Source organism: Rhinolophus ferrumequinum, chromosome 22 (assembly GCF_004115265.2).
Source record: "Rhinolophus ferrumequinum isolate MPI-CBG mRhiFer1 chromosome 22, mRhiFer1_v1.p, whole genome shotgun sequence".
Taxonomy (NCBI): domain Eukaryota; kingdom Metazoa; phylum Chordata; class Mammalia; order Chiroptera; family Rhinolophidae; genus Rhinolophus; species Rhinolophus ferrumequinum.
In genome coordinates, this window is record NC_046305.1 from 7,374,565 (window position 1) to 7,393,020 (window position 18,456).

An 18,456-nucleotide genomic window follows, 5' to 3' on the forward strand; every position below is an offset into this window, starting at 1 on the left:
TTAATGCAGTAGCTGAAATTATCAGGTAAAAACTGAAAATTTTCCTTTTTTCTTACAATAGCTCAGTCATTATCAAAGTGGAGGGATAAACAGTTTTGCCAAACTACCATTGCTGAGGTGCTATGTGGTGTGCTCAAGACTTTATAAATCCTAGTCAGTGTTCATATGTGAAATTGTGCCCTATCTGAGGAGGGAGATCATACATGGGGAGTAGAGAAATCTGTCATTCTGAGCCATTGTGAAGAACATTGTCACAGAAGGGAACTAACTGTGGGCAACAGACAGGCTTGATCCACTTCTAAGACGTAGCAAGAGCTGCACTGCAAGCTCGGAATAGAAAAGAGCTTCCTTCCAGAGAGGCCGCTTGTCTCCTGGTTCATGCAGCACATATTTGAATTCGTACAAACAGGGAGGAACTGGTCCCTTCACGGAGTTGAAAGTAGGTAGCTGGCAGTCTGTGGAAGGAAAACAAAGCCAACGAGCATCAGTTACAGCACACTGATGGGTGCTGTGAGAGAGAGCACATAGTGAGTTCTTAGAGAATTCTCTGGAAAGGTTTTGCAGAAGATTTGGTGCTTGAAGCAGGGTGGAGCCAGTAAACGGAGGAGAGTGATTCCAAGCAGTGGGGGTGGGTTCAGAGTAAAAGAGTCGGGAACACAGGGCACATCTCTAAGTTCCCAGCGGTTTGATATGGGAAAGCAGTTAAGAGCTGTGAAAAGACCAGTTGTTAGGTCTTGTGTGCTGTGCCAGGAAGTTTCAAGTTTGGTTAGCCATTGGAGAAAAAATTTGTGAGCTCTGATAAAGAAGGATTTTTCAATTATTATCTTTTATAGAATCCATGTTTTGTGAGACTTTCAACTTACTGGCATAAAGGGGAATGATCATTCCTTCGTGAAAAAGTAGAGGAATATTTTAGACCATATTTTGATGTCTAGGTTTTTTCTGTTTGTGACACTGAGGTACATATTATCAAGTGAATATTCCACATATTATATTTGGTTCCATCATGTTTTACATGTTTCTTTTGGTAAATCTCATAGTTCTGGTTTGCCCTTAGAAAGAAAACCCAGAAAAGGAATTGGGCTTACATAAATAATATTTTGAAATTAGAGGCATATTTCTAAGCAGCCAGATTACCTGGGCTAGAATTCCAAAATATATACACCAAAGTTCTACTTTTTGCAAAATTCATTTGAGAGTCTAACCTTATTGAAATCGTAGAGTGATTCTATAGAATGTAGAGTCATCTTGCAGTGAGTGGTGTACTTTTATTTAAAAAGAGAAAGGGATAAAGATGGTTTGCTTTTTACAATCTTGTGATCTCACTGAAAAAAATCAGCATATTCAGAGATATTTCCCGTAGATATCTTTAACCTAATTATTTTGTAACAATCCATAGGAACGTGGACCATCTTCACACCTGCCACCACCTCCAAAGTTGCTTGCACAGCAGGTAAATTTTAACAAAATGCTGGTTTATGGTCTGTATGTATTATTTGACTTTGTTTTAATGGGAAGGTTCTGTGTATGTTTTTATAATTTTTATGAAACAGTTATGGACTTTACCTAGTAAATAGCTCCCACCTGTTTTCCTCTTTACCCTCTCCCTCTTTGTTCTCATAGTAACATACTCCTGGGAAAAGGAGGACCACCGCCATTTCCCACTTCAGCACCTTGCTCTTCTGACTTCCTTCCTACTGTCCTTGCTGCTAAGGACAACCATTCTTCTTGTTCCCCGGATCCCATCGTCCATCACGTACTGGCAATATTGTCTCCCATATTGAAATTACTTTTTAAACCAGCCCTCCTCTGACTCCCACCACCCTCCATCCCCATGCTCCTTCATGGCAGACTTGTTTCAGTGAGCTATTCACAGTATGGTGTTCACTGACTCTCAGCTTTCATCGCCCACTGCACCTTTGAAATTACCATGTTTCCCCAAAAGTAAGACCTAGCCAGACAATCAGCTATAATGTGTCTTTTGGAGCAAAAATTAATATAAGACCCGGTCTTATTTTACTGTAATATAAGACCGGGTCTCATAATATAATAATTGTAATATAATATAATACCGAGTCTTGTATTACTTTTTGCTCCAAAAGACGCATTAGAGCTGATTGTCCGGCTAGGTCTTATTTTCGGGGAAACGGTATTACGATCAAGGTCAGTAATGACTTCATCTTGCCAAAGCCAGTTCTCTTGTCTTCGTTTCACTTGCTCTCAGCGGCAGCTGACATAGCTAATCTCTCCATCCTTCTTAAAACACTTTTTTTCTTAACTTGATTTTGAGACATTGCACTGTTTTGTTTGCTTCAGTTTGTATTCCTTCTGGGCCTCCTGTGCTGATCTTTGGATGTTGGAGGTTCATCAGGGCTGTTCTCATTCCTTTTTCTAACTACAGTTGAACCTTGATCAACCTGGGGGTTAGGGACGCCAGCCTCCCCCCACACACACAGTTGAAAATCCATGTATAACTTTTGACTCCCCCACGTTTTTTTTGGTTATATTTTAAAAGAATAAAAACCCTTCAAGTGAATCATGAGGCACATAACTCATCAAACGATTTGAACATTCACTTCCCAAAATAAGGTATACACCATACAAATGGCCAATAAGCATATGAAAGTACAATATCTTAAGTCATCAGGGAAATGCAATTTAAAAGCACAAGGAGAACACATCCAAAATTAAAAGGGCTGATGACACCAAATGTTGGCAAGGATATAGAGCGATCAGCTGGCACCCTCACGTTACTGGTGGGGCTGTAAAACCTTATAATGACTTTGGGAAAAAGTGTGGCCATTTCTTGTAAAATGAAACATATGCTTACACAGGACTCAGCAGTTCCATTCCTAGATATTTATCCAAGAGAAATGAAGATACACATTTACACAAAGACTTAGGCATGAATACCCATAGCTGTTTTATTCCTGGTTTAAAAACTAGAAGCGGTCCGCTTGTCTGTCCACGGATGAAACGCCGTGCCTATGATTGAATACCGTTCAGCATTCGAATGGAGCAAAACTATTCATACACACGGTGACCTCAAACTATGGCCCTCGCACAAGGAGCCAGACTCAAACAAGAATAGAACGAAGTATCCATTCCCATGGAATTGTAGGAAAGATGAAACTGCTTTCTCCTGCCAGAAGTAGATCAGGGTTGCAGGCAGTGATGAAGACACACTCTGCCTCGATTGGGGCGGTAGTATACAGACGTGTCATTTGTCCAAACTCATCAAACCGTACAGTTGAAATATGTGCATCACAGCTTGTGTAATTACACTTCATTGAAGTTGCTTTTCAAAAACGCCTACGCTGAATTTACGTGTAAGTTCAGTACTTTTATATAATTACTTTGTTTTTGCAGCTTGCCTCTAAGCTATAGATGAATGAACTGACACCAGTGTGGTTCAGTGGTTTGCCTAAGACAGCACTGTTAGTAAATGACGGTCTGTGTTCTTGTTCTTCCCATCTTCAGTCCAGTGTCTTCGACGCACCATTATTTTCTCTCTAGTAAAGGATTCTGACTAGTTATATGGGTTTTAGGGTTTTTTCACCCTAGTAGCTATTAAAACCAATATTTTTAAAAACAATTTATTCTTAGTTCCTTAATGTTTCAACCCTTCTCATGTGCTCTTTCCATTCTGCTTGTCTTTGCACAGTCGCTAAGAGCGATTTTAGACCTCATAGTACTTGTTTTAGGACACAATTAATTAAGTCATTAAAACTTGGTGTCAGGTGATCCTCTCTCGTTCCACTTTGGGCTTTAGATGTGCATTTCTTTCAATTTAAACATAGAGCTCTCTCTACCCAGGCTGACTTCTAGGAATTTCTTCTCCGGCATGTCAGCAGCATCAGGGTCTCCTCCTTTTCCACTTCGCCTCTTGCTTGCCTGCTTTTCCTCTTAACTGCACCTCGATCTTCTCAGGGCTTATGTGGTCCCATTGTGCATCTTTCTGGACTTTTTTCCGCCCTTTGGGCATTCTATCTGGCAGTTGCTGCTAAAGCACTCACATTCTAAATTTCCTTTGTCTCTAAATTTAGACTTTGAAAGTCGTGACAGCTTCTCATTTTCAGCAAATACTGGTGAGCATCGTGTCTGGCACGATAAATAGGCGCGTGCTCAGTAAATACTGGATGATTGTATTATCCTGGTCTTAGTTGGGGGATTTAATCTAGATTTAATATTTTTCCCATGTTACTTGTTTGCATCTTAGTGTATATGTTTCATCAGGAAAATTTCTGACATTTTGTGGGAGTTTTTTCCTCCCTCTCTGTGCCTATGATGTCCAGTGTTTGTCAGAAATAGATTTGTCACACTCATCTGGTACTTTCTCTTCGTGTTTCAGCATCCTCCTCCAGACCGACAGGCAGTACCTGGAAGACCAGGCCCTTTTCCCCCCAAGCAGCAAGTACCTGATGAGGATGAAATGTGGAAGCAAAGAAGAAGACAGCAGTCAGAGCTTTCTGCTGCGGTTGAACGTGCTCGTAAACGGCGTGAAGAGGAAGAGCGAAGAATGGAAGAACAGAGGAAGGCAGCATGTGCTGAGAAGCTGAAACGGTTAAATGAAAAGCTCGGCATAGTGGACAAGCAACCATCGCCCGAGGAAATTAGAGAAAGGGAGCGAGAAAAAGAACGGGAGCGGGAGAAAGAACTTGAAAAAGAACAAGAACGGGAGCGCGAGAAGGAGAGGGAAAAAGAAAGGGAAAGGCAACAAGAGAAGGAGAAAGAACTGGAAAGAGAGCAGGAAAAACTAAGAGAAATGGAGAAGGAAAGAAAGCAAGAAAAAGAAAAAGAACTGGAACGGCAGCAGGAAAAAGAAAAAGAACTAGAACTGCAAAAGACAAAAGAACAGGAAAAGGAATGTGAGTCGGAGAAGAAAGAAAGGGAGAAAGTGGAGGAAAAAATCGAACACAAAGAACCTGCTTTAGAGCCTATGGTAGAAAAACCAGAAAGTGAAAACAGTGGTAATAAAGGTATAGTAGTCTGCTTTGTTCCACATATACTTTACAAAATGCTTCACGTTACTTACGGTGTTGATGTTTGTGAATTTTTAATACTAACCTAAATTTCAAGATCTAAAAAATAATTTAATATAGAATCTAAATAAACCAAAGATTGTTTTGGGGGTAGAAATTAACTTTCATTGGATACTTTAATATGCTTTTTTCCCTGTTTTTTTCTTAAGGTAAAATACATGTGACATAAAATTTAGCGCATTACTCATTGTTAGGTGTACAGTTCAGTGGTATTAAGTACCTTCATAATGTACATCCATCATCACCATCCATCTCCAGAACTCTTTTCATCTTGTAAAACTGAAACTATACCCGTTAAACAATAACTCCTTATTCCCTCTTTACCCAGTCCTGGGCAACCATCCTACTTTCTGTCTCTATGATACTGACTATTCTTGAGTTCCTCATATAAGTGGGATCATATAGTATTTGTCTTTATTTGTGACTGGCTTATTTCACTTAACATAATGTCCTCAAATTTCATTCATATTGTAATATATAACAATTTCCCCTTTTTTGAGGCTAGTAATCCATTTTATATATATATATGTGTGTGTGTATATATATATATATATACACACACACACACCACATTTTGCTCATCCATTCATCTGTTGGTGATCATTTGGGTTGATTCCATGTTTTAACTATTTTTGAATAATGCTATGAATGAGTGCGCAGATATTTCTGAGATCCTGCTTTCATTTCTTCTGTGTATAAACCCAGAAGTGGAATTACTGGATCACAGGGTAATTTCTATTTTTAATTTTTGAGGAACCATTTGTGCATCTTCTTTGGAGAAATGTCTAAGCCCATTTTTTAATCAGATTGGTTGTTATTGAGTTTTAGGAGTTGGCTATAGATTCTGGATGGAAATACCTTATCAGATACGTGATTTGCCAATATTTTCTCATTTTATGGATTGTCTTTTCACTCTGGATATTCTTTTGATGCACAAAACTTTTTAGTTTCCATGAAGTCCAGTTTGTCCTTTTTTTTTTTTTTTAACCTCTGCCTTTGGTGTCAGCCAAGAACTTTTGTATATTGTGTTAGGTGCTTTTGGTGTCAGCCAAGAACTTTTGTATATTGTGTTAGGTAAGGATCCAACTTCATTCTTTTGCATGTGGCTATCCAGTTTTCCCATCCCTATTTGCTGACTGTCCTTTCCCCCATTGAGTGGTCTAAGCACCCTTGTCTAAAATCACTTGAGTATGTATCTGATGGTTTATTTTAGGGCTCTATATTTGAATCCATTGGTCTATGTCTGCCTTTTTGTCAGTGTCACAATGTTTTTATTATTGTAGCTTCATAGTAAGTTTTAAAATGAGGATGTGTGAGTCCTCTATGTTTGTTATTCTTTTTCAAGATTGTTTTGGCTATCCTGAGAATCTGTATGAATTTTAGGATGGGTGTTTCTATTTCTGTAAAGAATACCATTGGGATTTTGATTGACTCTGTAGATTGCTTTGGGTAGTATAGACATGTTAGCAATATTAAGTCTTCCAATCCATGAACATGGGATGTGTTTCCATTTGTTTATGATGTATGTCTTCTTTAATTTTTTTCAGCAGTATTTTGTAGTTGTCATTGTAAAAGCCTTTCGCCTCCTTGGTTAATTCTTAAGCATTTTATTCTTTTCAATGCTTTTGTAAATTGAATTGGTTTTATAATTTCCTTTTCAGGTTGTTTATTGTTGGTGCATAGGAGTGCAAGTAATTTTTGTGTGTTAAATTTGAATCGGCTAAATTTTGCTGAATTCATTTATTAGTTATAACAGTTTTTGTGGAATCTTTAGAGTTTTCTATTATAAGATCATGTCATCTGTGAACAAATAACTTCTTCTCCAATTAGGATATCTTTTATTTCTTTTGCCTACTGTGACTAGAATTTCCAGTACTTAGAATAAAAGTGGCACAGGTGGGCATCTTGGTCTTGTTCCTGATCTTAGGAAAAGCTTTCAGTCTATCACTATGGAGTGTGGTGTTGGCTGCAGGTTTTAGATTAATAATTAGTTTATTTTTTTAAATGCATTAATTTTTTAAATCGTGTAGAAAAACATAGTTACAGACCACTGTTACAATACTACTAGCTTTTATAATTGCCTTTATTGTGTTTACCTTTACTGAGATCTTTATTTTGTCATACAGCTTTGATTTACTGTCTAGTATCCTTTCGTTTCACCCTACAGGATTCCCTCGAGCATTTTGTGGAGGGCAGGTCTAATGGTAATGAACTCGCTCAGCTTTTATCTGTGAATGTCTTAATTTCTCCCTCATTTAACACTTTGAACACTGCCTTCTGGCCTCCAGTGTTTCTGATGAGAAATCTGATAATCTTACTGAGAATCCTTTGTATGTTACTTCTTAGTGTTTTCTGTTGCTGCTTTCAAGATTCTTTGTCTTTTGAAAGTTGATTATAATGTGTCTCAGTTTCGTCTCTTGGAATTCGTTAAGCTTCTTAGATAATTATATTCAGGTTTTTATTTTCCCCATCAAATTTAGGAAGTTTTCAGCCATTAAGTCTTCAAATAGTCTCTCTGCCCCCATTCTCTCTGATTTTGGTCTGATTGATCTTGTTCCACAAGCCCCTTAGGCTCTGTTTACTTTTCTTCTATTTTCTTTCTGTTCTTCAGACTTAATTTCCATGGTTGTATCTTCACGTTCACTTATTCTTTCTTCTGCTTTCTTAGATGTGCATTTGAATGTGAGATGGGGGATTTGTAGCTGGTACTGTGCTAAGAGCTCTAATTGACTAAAATTAACTGCACTCTATTGCAGCCTTCCCCTGAGTTACAAACCTTCAGTGGACTCCAGAGTCCCAAAATACTTACATCAGGCAGACTCTGACAGTGCAATTGTTGTCTGGGTTGGGGCAGAGACTGCTGGTATTCCTACTCCACCATCATCCCAGAATCCTCTCTGTCTTACATAAGTGTTGAATATTTATTAAAACATGGAAAGTAGGTAGTATTTGAAATGTTTTATTGTTGCAAAAAATCAAATACAGATTTTTTTACGGTGAACATTTGGACTTGTGATCTCTGCCTTAATAAGAATCCAGCTTTGAGGAAACCTCAATGTTACCTCATTGATGGCTACCAATATTAGAATACAAAACAGTACTTTGGAGTATTGAGGATGAGTATTCCTTCTTACCTTTATATATGTATATATAATCAATGTAATAATTTCACTTCATCACAAATGTCATGTATTTGTTAAGTGTTATAGATAAATACCATTCTCTTTCACCTTTTCTTTGGACAGAGGATGACCCAGTTTTCACTAGACAAGACAGTAATCGCAGCGAAAAAGAGACCACTCAAGTGGCGCATGAAACAGAACCAGAATCAGGGTCTCAGCCTCGGCCTGCTGTTTTATCTGGCTATTTTAAACAGTTTCAGAAATCTTTACCACCACGATTCCAACGGCAACAGGTAACAATAAAAACATTTTATCATGTACAATTGAAAAGGTTTATTGTTCATTAGTCTGTGAAATAATTTGACATAAGACCTAAAGTACTCAAAGCACACTAATTTTCCCTTTTAAATCAAAGTTTGTTGATAGGGGTTTTACCGTGAACTTCTGTGTCATTCCTTTTTTCCTCTGCCTCCTTTATAGATGCCCTCTATCTTCCTTTCTGGGAAATGGTTTCCGCAGTATAATTAACGAGTGATTCATTGCTTAAGTCAAGATGTCATAACTTATCCTTTGTTCTTTTGTCTTGCCACCTCTCACTGTTAAATATCTTTTGAATTCTTTTCCCTGAAGGATTGAAAAAAAGCCTGTTATTTTCTGACATGCTTGGTTGTATTACCGTAGCACATGGAAGTAGAATGTCAGGCTGTGGGACCCATGTATTTCAGGAGCAGATGAAACAGCAGCAGTGGCAGCAGCAGCAGCAGCAGCAGCAGCAGCAGCAGGGTGCACTTCCCCAGACCGTCCCGTCACAGCCGTCCGGTGCCGCCGTCCCTCCTCCACCACACCGGCCTCTCTACCAGCCCATGCAGCCCCACCCTCAGCATTTGGCTTCCATGGGTTTTGATCCCCGGTGGCTCATGATGCAGTCGTACATGGATCCTCGAATGATGTCAGGTAGACCTGCCATGGATATTCCTCCCATTCATCCCGGTGAGTAGAAGTTAGCACTGCCTCGTGGCTTCCTGGCAGTTAGCAAGATCTGGTTTTCATTCCCCTCCCCCCCGTTTTTAGTCTTAATTTCTTGAGAGTTATAATCTGCTAAGAACTTAAAAGGACCCTCAGATTTTTAATCATAAAATTATGTGACTTCCTTTCAGCACAGAGTAGTTAAATGCCAGACACTGTACCAACAGTGTGGTAAGACCAAAATACTAGTTATTTTCAGTCTTGTAGATATTATTTTAAAATTTTAAGATGGAAAAGTATTGTCTTATTAATAATATCTATTATTTGCTATATTGCTTTCGTTCTTTTGTGTTTTAGCATTTGAATTTTGTCCATATATTGTATATTCCAGCTTATCAATTTCTCCATCATTTACCAGCCTAACACTTGTTTCCTCGTAGTTTAGCTAAAAACAAATGAATTAGCATTCTCTTATGGAATCTATCAGGATAAATCCAAATAATCCATTATTAAAATGATATAGAGGAAAGTTTACGGGTGATAAAAACATGATCAAGAATCCCATGATGGTTTTAAAACTTACACTGAAATTTTAGAATTTAAGAGGCATAATTTATAGTGTATTGATCAACTAATTAAACTAGATAAATAGAATTTTCTATAGGAAATATATTTTCACTGTTGGTGTAATTTTTGTGTTTGTATTAACATGCATAGAGTTAACAGTGCTTGTTATCTGATTATATTTTCTTTCCTTTAAAATAGGCTGCTGTTGTGGTTTTGCTTGCTTAAATCCATTTATTTAACAGCAACAATAAAAATCTCATTCATGGAAAAACTCGTAATTGTTACTGATCATTTGTTGAGTTAATCAGTTCTACTTGGCAAAAAGTATTTCTTTAGCTTAAGTATAGAGAATGCCGAATAATAATAAACCAGATTCTATGTCTATGACTTGGTTTCATTTGGTGTTTTTTGTTTTGTTTTCACCTTTTTCTGTCCTTTTGTACAGGAATGATTCCTCCTAAGCCACTGATGAGAAGAGACCAGATGGAAGGGTCACCAAACAGTTCTGAGTCGTTTGAGCATATAGCTCGATCTGCAAGAGATCACGCACTTTCTCTGCCTGAGCCTCGTATGATGTGGGGATCAGATCCCTATCCTCACACCGAGCCTCAGCAGGCTGCTACTCCCAAGGCAGCAGGAGCAGCTGAGGGTGTGAGGTAATGACCACAACGTCTAATAGACCAAATCGAGGACATTGTGGTGAAATGAAAGCCGTGTGGCGGTCATTCTGATTTAGGACTGAGACATAAATCGGATTGCCTCCCATTTAGTGTGTGTCATTTCATTTGGGGACATAGTTTCTCCTTTTTTGGTATTTCTGTATGGATTAGCGCTTTTTCTCGCCTAGTTCTGTACACTGAATTAAATGCTGAAATGTAGTGTTAGATGTTAAAATTGGCAGGTTTCTACCATTGATTAGGTAATTGACATGTAGTCTGGCTAACGTGTTGATGTCATTCTTCCACTAATGAAAAATAGTAGACATTTAATTGTCAATAACTTAACGGAAGTTTACTAAGGCCAAAATAAGGACATATGCTAATTTATAAAGATATTTTGAAGTAGCAGACAATTGATGATCTCTGATAATTTCTAACTATAAAGTTGGAACTTGCACCATTTGTGCATTCTATGATGTTTTATAATTCTGATTCACTGGGAAAGACAGACCTCCTCTAGTGTATATTTTTCCATCTTCTGCACCTGAAAGTTATACCCATTTAGTAGCAGACTCATTCCTCATTCCTCCCACTCCCCCAACCCCCACCCACAGTCCCTGGCCACTTACCATTCTACTTCCTGCGTGGATAAGTCTGATTACGTTCTGTATCTCATAAGTGAAGTCATTTGGTATTTGTCCTCCTGTGACTGATTTATTTCACTTAGCATAATGTCCTCATCCATGTTGTAGCATTTAACAGGATATTTTTTAATGGCTAAAGACCATTCCCTTATATGTATATATACCACATTTTCTTAACTCATTCATTCGTCAGTGGAGGTTTAAGTTTCCACCTCTTGGCTATTTTGAATAATGCTGCAGTAAACTTTTTATAGCAGCATAAAGATGCTCTTTATGATTAGGATCCATTGTTTTGTTTTAATAGTAGGGATTATTTTGCTGTGCACTGAACATAAGAAAGATGTTGCCTTGATGGTTATGCCTTTGAATTCTCGTTATCCTAGGCCTGAAGTCCCACTGGATCAGGAACAGATTGCTGCTGCTTACCCTCTAGAACATAGTCAGTTAGAGGCTCATCCAAAAGCAGACTTGGTTAGAGAATCAACTGAAACCGAAGCACATAAGTTTTTAAGCAGATCTGTGGAAGATATTAGGCCTCACCCCACTGACACAAATCATCAGCCTGCTTGTTGTGATGTACCTGATCGAAAGACTGCATCCACTCCTCAGGAGGAGTGGGTTTCAGCCGGAGAAAGTCAGCCTGCCCGGAAGAAAAGTGTTTCCCATGGATCTAACCACACTCAGAAATCGGAGGAGCAAAGAAACGAGCCTTCTGCAAGCATTCCCAAAGTAATCAGCAGGTGCATGGATGCAAAAGAACCGGCAGAAAGGTCAGAGGACAAACCCAGAAAGGATGGCTTTCTACGATCTTCTGAAGGACCAAAGCCTGAAAAACTGTATAAATCTAAATCAGAAACTCGTTGGGGCCCAAGGCCAAGTTCCAACAGAAGAGAAGAAGGTAATGATAGGCCTGTGAGAAGATCAGGTCCCATTAAAAAACCTATACTTAGAGATATGAAGGAGGAGCGAGAACAGAGGAAGGAGAAAGAAGGAGAAAAGGGAGAGAAGGTCACTGAAAAAGTTGTAAAACCGGAAAAACCAGAAAAGAAAGATCCTGTCCCCCCACCCCAACCTCCCACAGTAGCGATCCCACCCCAGTCGGGTCCACCACCACCTCAGCCAGAGCCAGAAAAATTTCCTTCGCCAGAAACTCCAACCTTGGCACAAAAGCCATCTCAGGATGCTGAGAAGCTCTCAGAACCTGTAAGTAGCACCGAGGCAGAGGCTGTAGCTAAAACTGTAAACCAGCAAACTGTCACCGCACCAACAGTCAAAGAAGAGAAACAACCTGAGAAAGTCATCACTAAAGACCTTGTCACAGAGCGGCCTCGACCAGATTCAAGGCCAGTGGTTAAAAAAGAGTCATGTCTACCCCCCAGGACCTATTGGAAAGAAGCTAGAGATAGAGACTGGTTTCCAGATCAAGGGTACCGAGGCCGAGGCCGGGGCGAATACTACTCCAGAGGCCGGAGCTACAGAGGCTCGTACGGTGGGCGCGGCCGTGGCGGTCGAGGGCACACGCGAGACTATCCTCAGTATCGAGACAACAGACCTCGTGCGGAGCACGTGCCCGCAGGACCCCTCAGGCAACGAGAAGAAAGTGAGACGCGAAGTGAGAGCTCTGATTTTGAGGTCATTCCCAAACGTAGGCGACAGCGTGGTTCAGAGACTGACACCGACAGTGAAATCCACGAAAGTGCCAGTGACAAGGACAGTTTGAGCAAAGGGAAACTCCCCAAAAGAGAGGAACGGCCTGAAAACAAAAAACCTGTAAAGCCTCAATCTTCTTTCAAGCCTGAAAATCATGTCCGAATGGATAGCAGACCTCTAGAAAAGCCTTATGTAAGGGATGACGATAGACCCAAACCGGGTTTCCTTCCGAAAGGAGAGCCCACACGGCGAGGCAGAGGTGGCACGTTCCGGCGTGGGGGCAGGGACCCTGGGGGGCGCCCATCACGCCCGTCCACCTTGCGGAGACCTGCCTATCGGGACAATCAGTGGAACCCCAGGCAGGCAGAAGCTCCTAAACCAGACAGTGCGGAGCCACCGAGGAGACACGAGCAGTTTGTTCCTATGCCAGCAGACAAACGACCTCCAAAATTTGAGCGGAAATTTGACCCCACTAGAGAGAGGCCTCGGAGGCAGCGACCTACCCGCCCACCGAGGCAAGATAAGCCGCCCCGATTTCGACGACTCAGAGAGAGGGAGGCGGCTTCCAAACCCAGTGAGGTGGCCGTGCCCGCCGGTGGCACAGTGAGCACTGTGGTTCAGGAGCCAGTTAGTACTGCCGGGGAGGTTTCTGGGAACAAGACACCAGACTTATCTAATCAGAACTCTTCAGATCAGGCAAATGAAGAATGGGAAACAGCTTCTGAAAGCAGTGATTTCAATGAGAGGCGGGAAAGGGATGAAAAAAAAAATGCTGATTCGAATGCACAAGCTGTTGTAAAGGCCGGAGAGAATGTTTCACCCCCAAAACGAGAAGTGGCAAAGAGAAGTTTTTCTAGTCAGAGACCTGGCGTAGACCGCCAGAATCGGCGCGGCAACAGCGGTCCCCCCAAATCCGGAAGGAATTTCTCAGGTCCTAGGAATGAAAGGAGAAGTGGCCCGCCGTCAAAAAGTGGGAAGCGAGGGTGAGTGCTTTGTTTCAGATGTAATTACTTGTGCGTCTTTAAAGAGCTTGGAGGAGACTTCTTGGTTGACCTGGGCAAAGGAAAGGAGCCAGTCTAGCTAGAGGAGCAACCACATTGTACTCCCCAGATCCTTTTCTCATTCTTAGGGAAGGAGGTCCATGTGTCTCCGGGGTCTTTGCCTGCCTGGTTTTCCAGAAGAGGCCTCAGACGCGGGGGAGATCTCCCACCTAGGATTGGACCCGGAGAGTGTCCTGTGTGGCAGACTGTCATCTTGGTGATAAGCAGTCCACCTTTCTTGTTTCTCTTTGTGAAACCCCAGTGCTCACAGGTGTCGTCTGGGGCTTCGATTACTATGTCGTAACCATAAACTTGCACTCTGTACTGGTTTCTAGAGAGTGAATGATGAACCATCAGGATAGATTATATTCTCCCGCGAGCCGCAAACTATAGTAAATGACCCAGCTAGGGAGAAACCCAGATAGCAGAGTCCTGCCCACCCACCCAGGCCACCAGTAACAAATGCCATCTCACTGGATGTTTTTTAAAGAATCTTTCTAAACTGTGCTAACCTTACTATGTTTTTTTAAATATTAGAATGATAGTTATAGTGAAGTATCATTGATTTCTTCAGTATTAGGAAAATTATAAAATAGCAGTTCGCCTAGTTTTAAATCCAGGCTCAGTTACTTACTAGTTGTATAAACTTTTGCTTCTTCATCAGTCAAGTGGCAAGAAAGTAATAGTATTTATAAAAATGTGTGAAGATACTGATACGGTGTTTGTGAAGCACTTAACACCTACCTGGGTTATGTAGTAAGCAAGAATCTGTTACTTTGGTGTGCCCTGTTTTTTGACCAAATTCCCAGGTTTGCAGCCTGAGCTGGTAAGAAATTTATTTAGGCAAAATTATATTAATCTGCAGTGGTTGCATATACTTAGCATTTCAGGTTACTACACCCATCATTTAAAATATTTTTGCTTTCTGATAATTTAGAAAATGTTCCAGGGATATGATGTGACCAGTAATGTTTCCTGAGAACCTGCTTAACACAGAATTTGAACCTCCCCCCCTTTTTTTTTTTTTTTAAAGATTTTATTGAGGAAGGGGAACAGGACTTTATTGGGGAACCGTGTGTATTTTTCCAGGATTTTTTTCCAAGTTGTTGTCCTTTCAGTCTTAGTTGTGGAGGGTGCAGCTCAGCTCCAGGTCCAGTTGCCATTGTTAGTTGTAGGGGGCTCAGCCCACCATCCCTTGCAGGAGTCGAACCAGCAACCTTGTGGTTGAGAGGACGCGCTCCAACCAACTGCGCCATCCGGGAGCTCAGCGGCAGCTCAGCTCAAGGTGCCGTGTTCAATCATTAGTTGCAGGGGTCGCTGCCCACCATCCCTTGCGGGAAACCGAACCTGGCAACCTTGTGGTTGAGAGCCCACTGGCCCATGTGGGAATTGAACCGGCAGCCTTCGGAGTTAGGAGCACGGAGCTTCAACTGCCTGAGCCACCAGGCCGGCCCTGAACCTCCCTTTTTAAGTTGAAAAGAAAAGAATAACATACATAGTCAAAACAGCAGTATTTTCATTGACTGTAACTGAACTATTAGAATTTCACGTAATACTTCAGGGAGATCTTGATCTGATTTTGTGCAGTGTAGATCTCAACTACTTAGCAAGACTTGTGCCACGTACATGCCAACAGCTATGAACTTGCAGAAATGCAGTGACTCTTTGTAGTTAAAATGAGTGTTTGCAAGAGTCCCATTTAGAAGAGATGAATTCATTCTTCTGACATTGCGGTCACCCTTTGTATCAAGCACTTGGTAAGCTTTTCTCTTGAGTGATACTATCGGCTAAGGTGAAAACGAATTAGAAAACCCATTTTCCATGGTCTGTTTTCATAAAAATTTTATAAAATAAACCCAAGAATAGAATTTGTTCAGAAACAAAAACTATTGAAATACACTTGGTCTGTGAAGCGAATTGTTGCCAGCTAAAAGTGGTTTTCTGTGTGTTTACATTAATGTATAAATCTGAACTTTAAAGAAAGCACACACGGTAAACAGTGCTTTTCCAAATTTGTTCATTTGCTGCCCTCTTGTGGAGAAGATCCAGTAGTGAATACTTTGGACTAGCTTATTACGTCACAGACATTTTCTGCTATGAACACTTGATCAGCTCATTTATTTATAACGTGATAGACAAATGACATGCTAACAACCTTCAGGGAATGATGGGAATTCTAGAATTGAATTGCTGGAAAGAATTACTCTAGGGAGTTAGTCCGTCTCTTTTATTGGAAGCTCAGTTTTAGTGCAGTTATCCTCAACAAAAGTCACCAAAGCTTGTTGGTTTTGATTTAGAGTCGTCTTTCCCACTGCTGTTCCTTCTTAGACTGAACTTTAAAAACTGCCAGTAAAGAGCATTTCTTTTTTCCAGGTGTGGAGATAATAACATCTCAAATTGTTGTTTGTAGACCATTTGACGACCAGTCTGCAGGCACAGCCGGTGTCGACCCCGTGAGTGGCAGCTGTGCACACCACCCAGACGGGGCAGCCAATGGCACAGGACAGAAGAGCTGCAAAGATCCCACAGGGAAGAAAAGAGAAGAGCCCAAGCCAGGCCCAAAGAAACCCAAAGAGAAAGTAGACGCACTGTCACAGTTTGATCTCAACAATTACGCAAGTATGTCTTAGGTCCTCTTAGTTGTCTGTCTGTCTGTGTGTCTTTTACATTAAGGGAAATGCTATAAACAAAGAAGTCATCAAAGAAGGAAAGAGTTGAACCTACCAGGTAGAGATAGAGGCTGATTATGAATTACTAACTGCTGTAACTTGAACAGAGTTACATCTGTGTACACATGCTGTGTCTTCGGGGAGTTATGACCTTGCTAAAATTGGTATCTAAGATCCAGTAAATAGAGGATAATAGGAGGGGAGGCAGTACTGCCGTGGATAAATAGTTTCCGAGAGCCATGAAGTGATAGGCCATCAAATGCAAACGGTCACGCAAGCAATTCGAAGCTATTTCATACAGAAGTTAAACAGTATGAGTAGACTCCTCGTGAAAATGGGCTATTTGCCATTCATTCACTTGAGACTTCAACTGAAAATACTGGATAAAATTGAGAGCTGTACTAAGTTAGGACCAGGTCATAGTACTGGGAAACTTAGGTTAGGTTCTGTTATTCGAGTGTTAAAGATGTAGCTGAGTTTTCTTTCATCTAGTTAATGGTTATTTATGCATCTAAACTTGGTTTGGGCCAGGGCCTTGGTATTATTTCTAGACCAGTGGTTCATCTGGGGCTGGGTGCTACTGACCTCTTAGTGGGTGTCGGCCAGGGATGCTGCTGAAATTCTGCCGTACGCAGGACAGCCAGCTCAAAATATCAGTAGTGCCGAAGTTGGAAAGCCAGGGGCAGCTGGGATACTTGCCTTATGGTGGTTCAGGAGAGGAGACTGGCATCCATCTAAATAGCACATTTGGAAAATGACAAGTGAAGATTATAAAAAGTCCACAAACCATGGCAGATTTGTCTTCCCAAATATCTGTTTAATGGTTTTCCTTCTTCCAAAGAACTTTTGGAGTGGAAATTTCCCAAAGTGTTACATTATTGGATTAAGACATAATATGAAAAGTAAGAACAATTTTCCGAATCACTGATGGAAATTGAGCTATTTGCTTTAACTCGTTAAAGTTAAATTTCAGTTAGTACTCTAGGTGATTTTCCTAATAATATTTGTTAGGTAGGTAATATCTCAGCCCAAAATATTACAAAGCACCAGGCAAGAAAAGGGTGTTGAAACCAAACTCTGTTCAAATTTCCATAAATGCTGCATGTAGCTGGGTGGACTAACTCTTCAGAAGATTCTAAACTCTTCGGCAAGAAAATTAAAATAATGCACGATGGCATGGCCGTGAATGGAAGCTTCACACACACTTTTTAACCTAAGTGAAAACTGCGGAGAATTTAGAATTATGAAGAGGTGTCCTAAAGAGTGAGAGCTGGCCTTAGTATTTATTTTTGTTTTCCTATCAGTGTTTACGTAAATGCAAATTTTTAGCTATTTAAAAAGAATATTTTGCAGGTAGATTCCTTATGACCACTCCCTGATCATACTCTCACAAGTTTTCGCCATTCTGAATTGCATAGGTATCATTCCCAAGCAGCGATTCTATTTTTAACATGTGCTCCCCAATTAAATCCTATATTGTCTGCAAAATTTAAGTAATTTATTTGCCTCACCCATTGTATTTGTTGTGTGGACATTATACCTACAACCCCAAATCATACCACCTGAACTTTTAATTTTTTTAATATTATTTAATGGGTCTAGATTTCTTATACTCCCTGGAATACATGACAATTTTAACAAGATAGCCAGAATAATTGTTAGTTGGACTGTGAGTGGCGTTATTCATCTAGTAGTTCTTAGGAGGTATGCACATCCATGCCACTTAAAGATCGTGTGAACTTTCACATATTTCATTTGTCTGTAACTACACATTGTGGACAACGGTCTACATAAAATAGAGCCGTTACGAGGCATAAGACCAGCTTGGCTAGTTACTATCACCTAGCAGATCAATCTCTCAAAGCTTGTCTCATCCTTTGAAAAGGGAAAGCTGTAGCGGTAGCCACCTGTTAGAATGGTTAGATGAAAAGGAGATAATGTACTACGAATGTAGATCTAGAGCACAGTGCAGATCTGAGGCTGGGAGAGGTAGAGAGTAAGTGATTTGAGTAGGATAATAGGGCAATTTTGATTTTTTTAAAAAAAGTACGTTTCTATTACACTGCTTAAGAAAAAAGACATCATTCAGAGCAGATA

General features: G+C 40.4%; 1 protein-coding gene across 13 annotated transcripts in view; it reads left to right on the forward strand.

Annotated features, from left to right (window-relative positions):
- The window catches only part of PRRC2C (proline rich coiled-coil 2C), a 77,958-nt gene that overhangs the window by 31,875 nt on the left and 27,627 nt on the right, over positions 1–18,456 (forward strand). For all 13 annotated transcript variants that reach the window (XM_033094045.1, XM_033094051.1, XM_033094052.1 and 10 more), the window contains exons 11-17: positions 1,400–1,453; positions 4,352–4,979; positions 8,288–8,457; positions 8,890–9,154; positions 10,143–10,353; positions 11,384–13,633; positions 16,101–16,309. In XM_033094045.1, the coding sequence (XP_032949936.1) occupies positions 1,400–1,453; positions 4,352–4,979; positions 8,288–8,457; positions 8,890–9,154; positions 10,143–10,353; positions 11,384–13,633; positions 16,101–16,309 (3,787 nt within the window). The remainder of the gene's footprint in view (positions 1–1,399; positions 1,454–4,351; positions 4,980–8,287; positions 8,458–8,889; positions 9,155–10,142; positions 10,354–11,383; positions 13,634–16,100; positions 16,310–18,456) is intronic.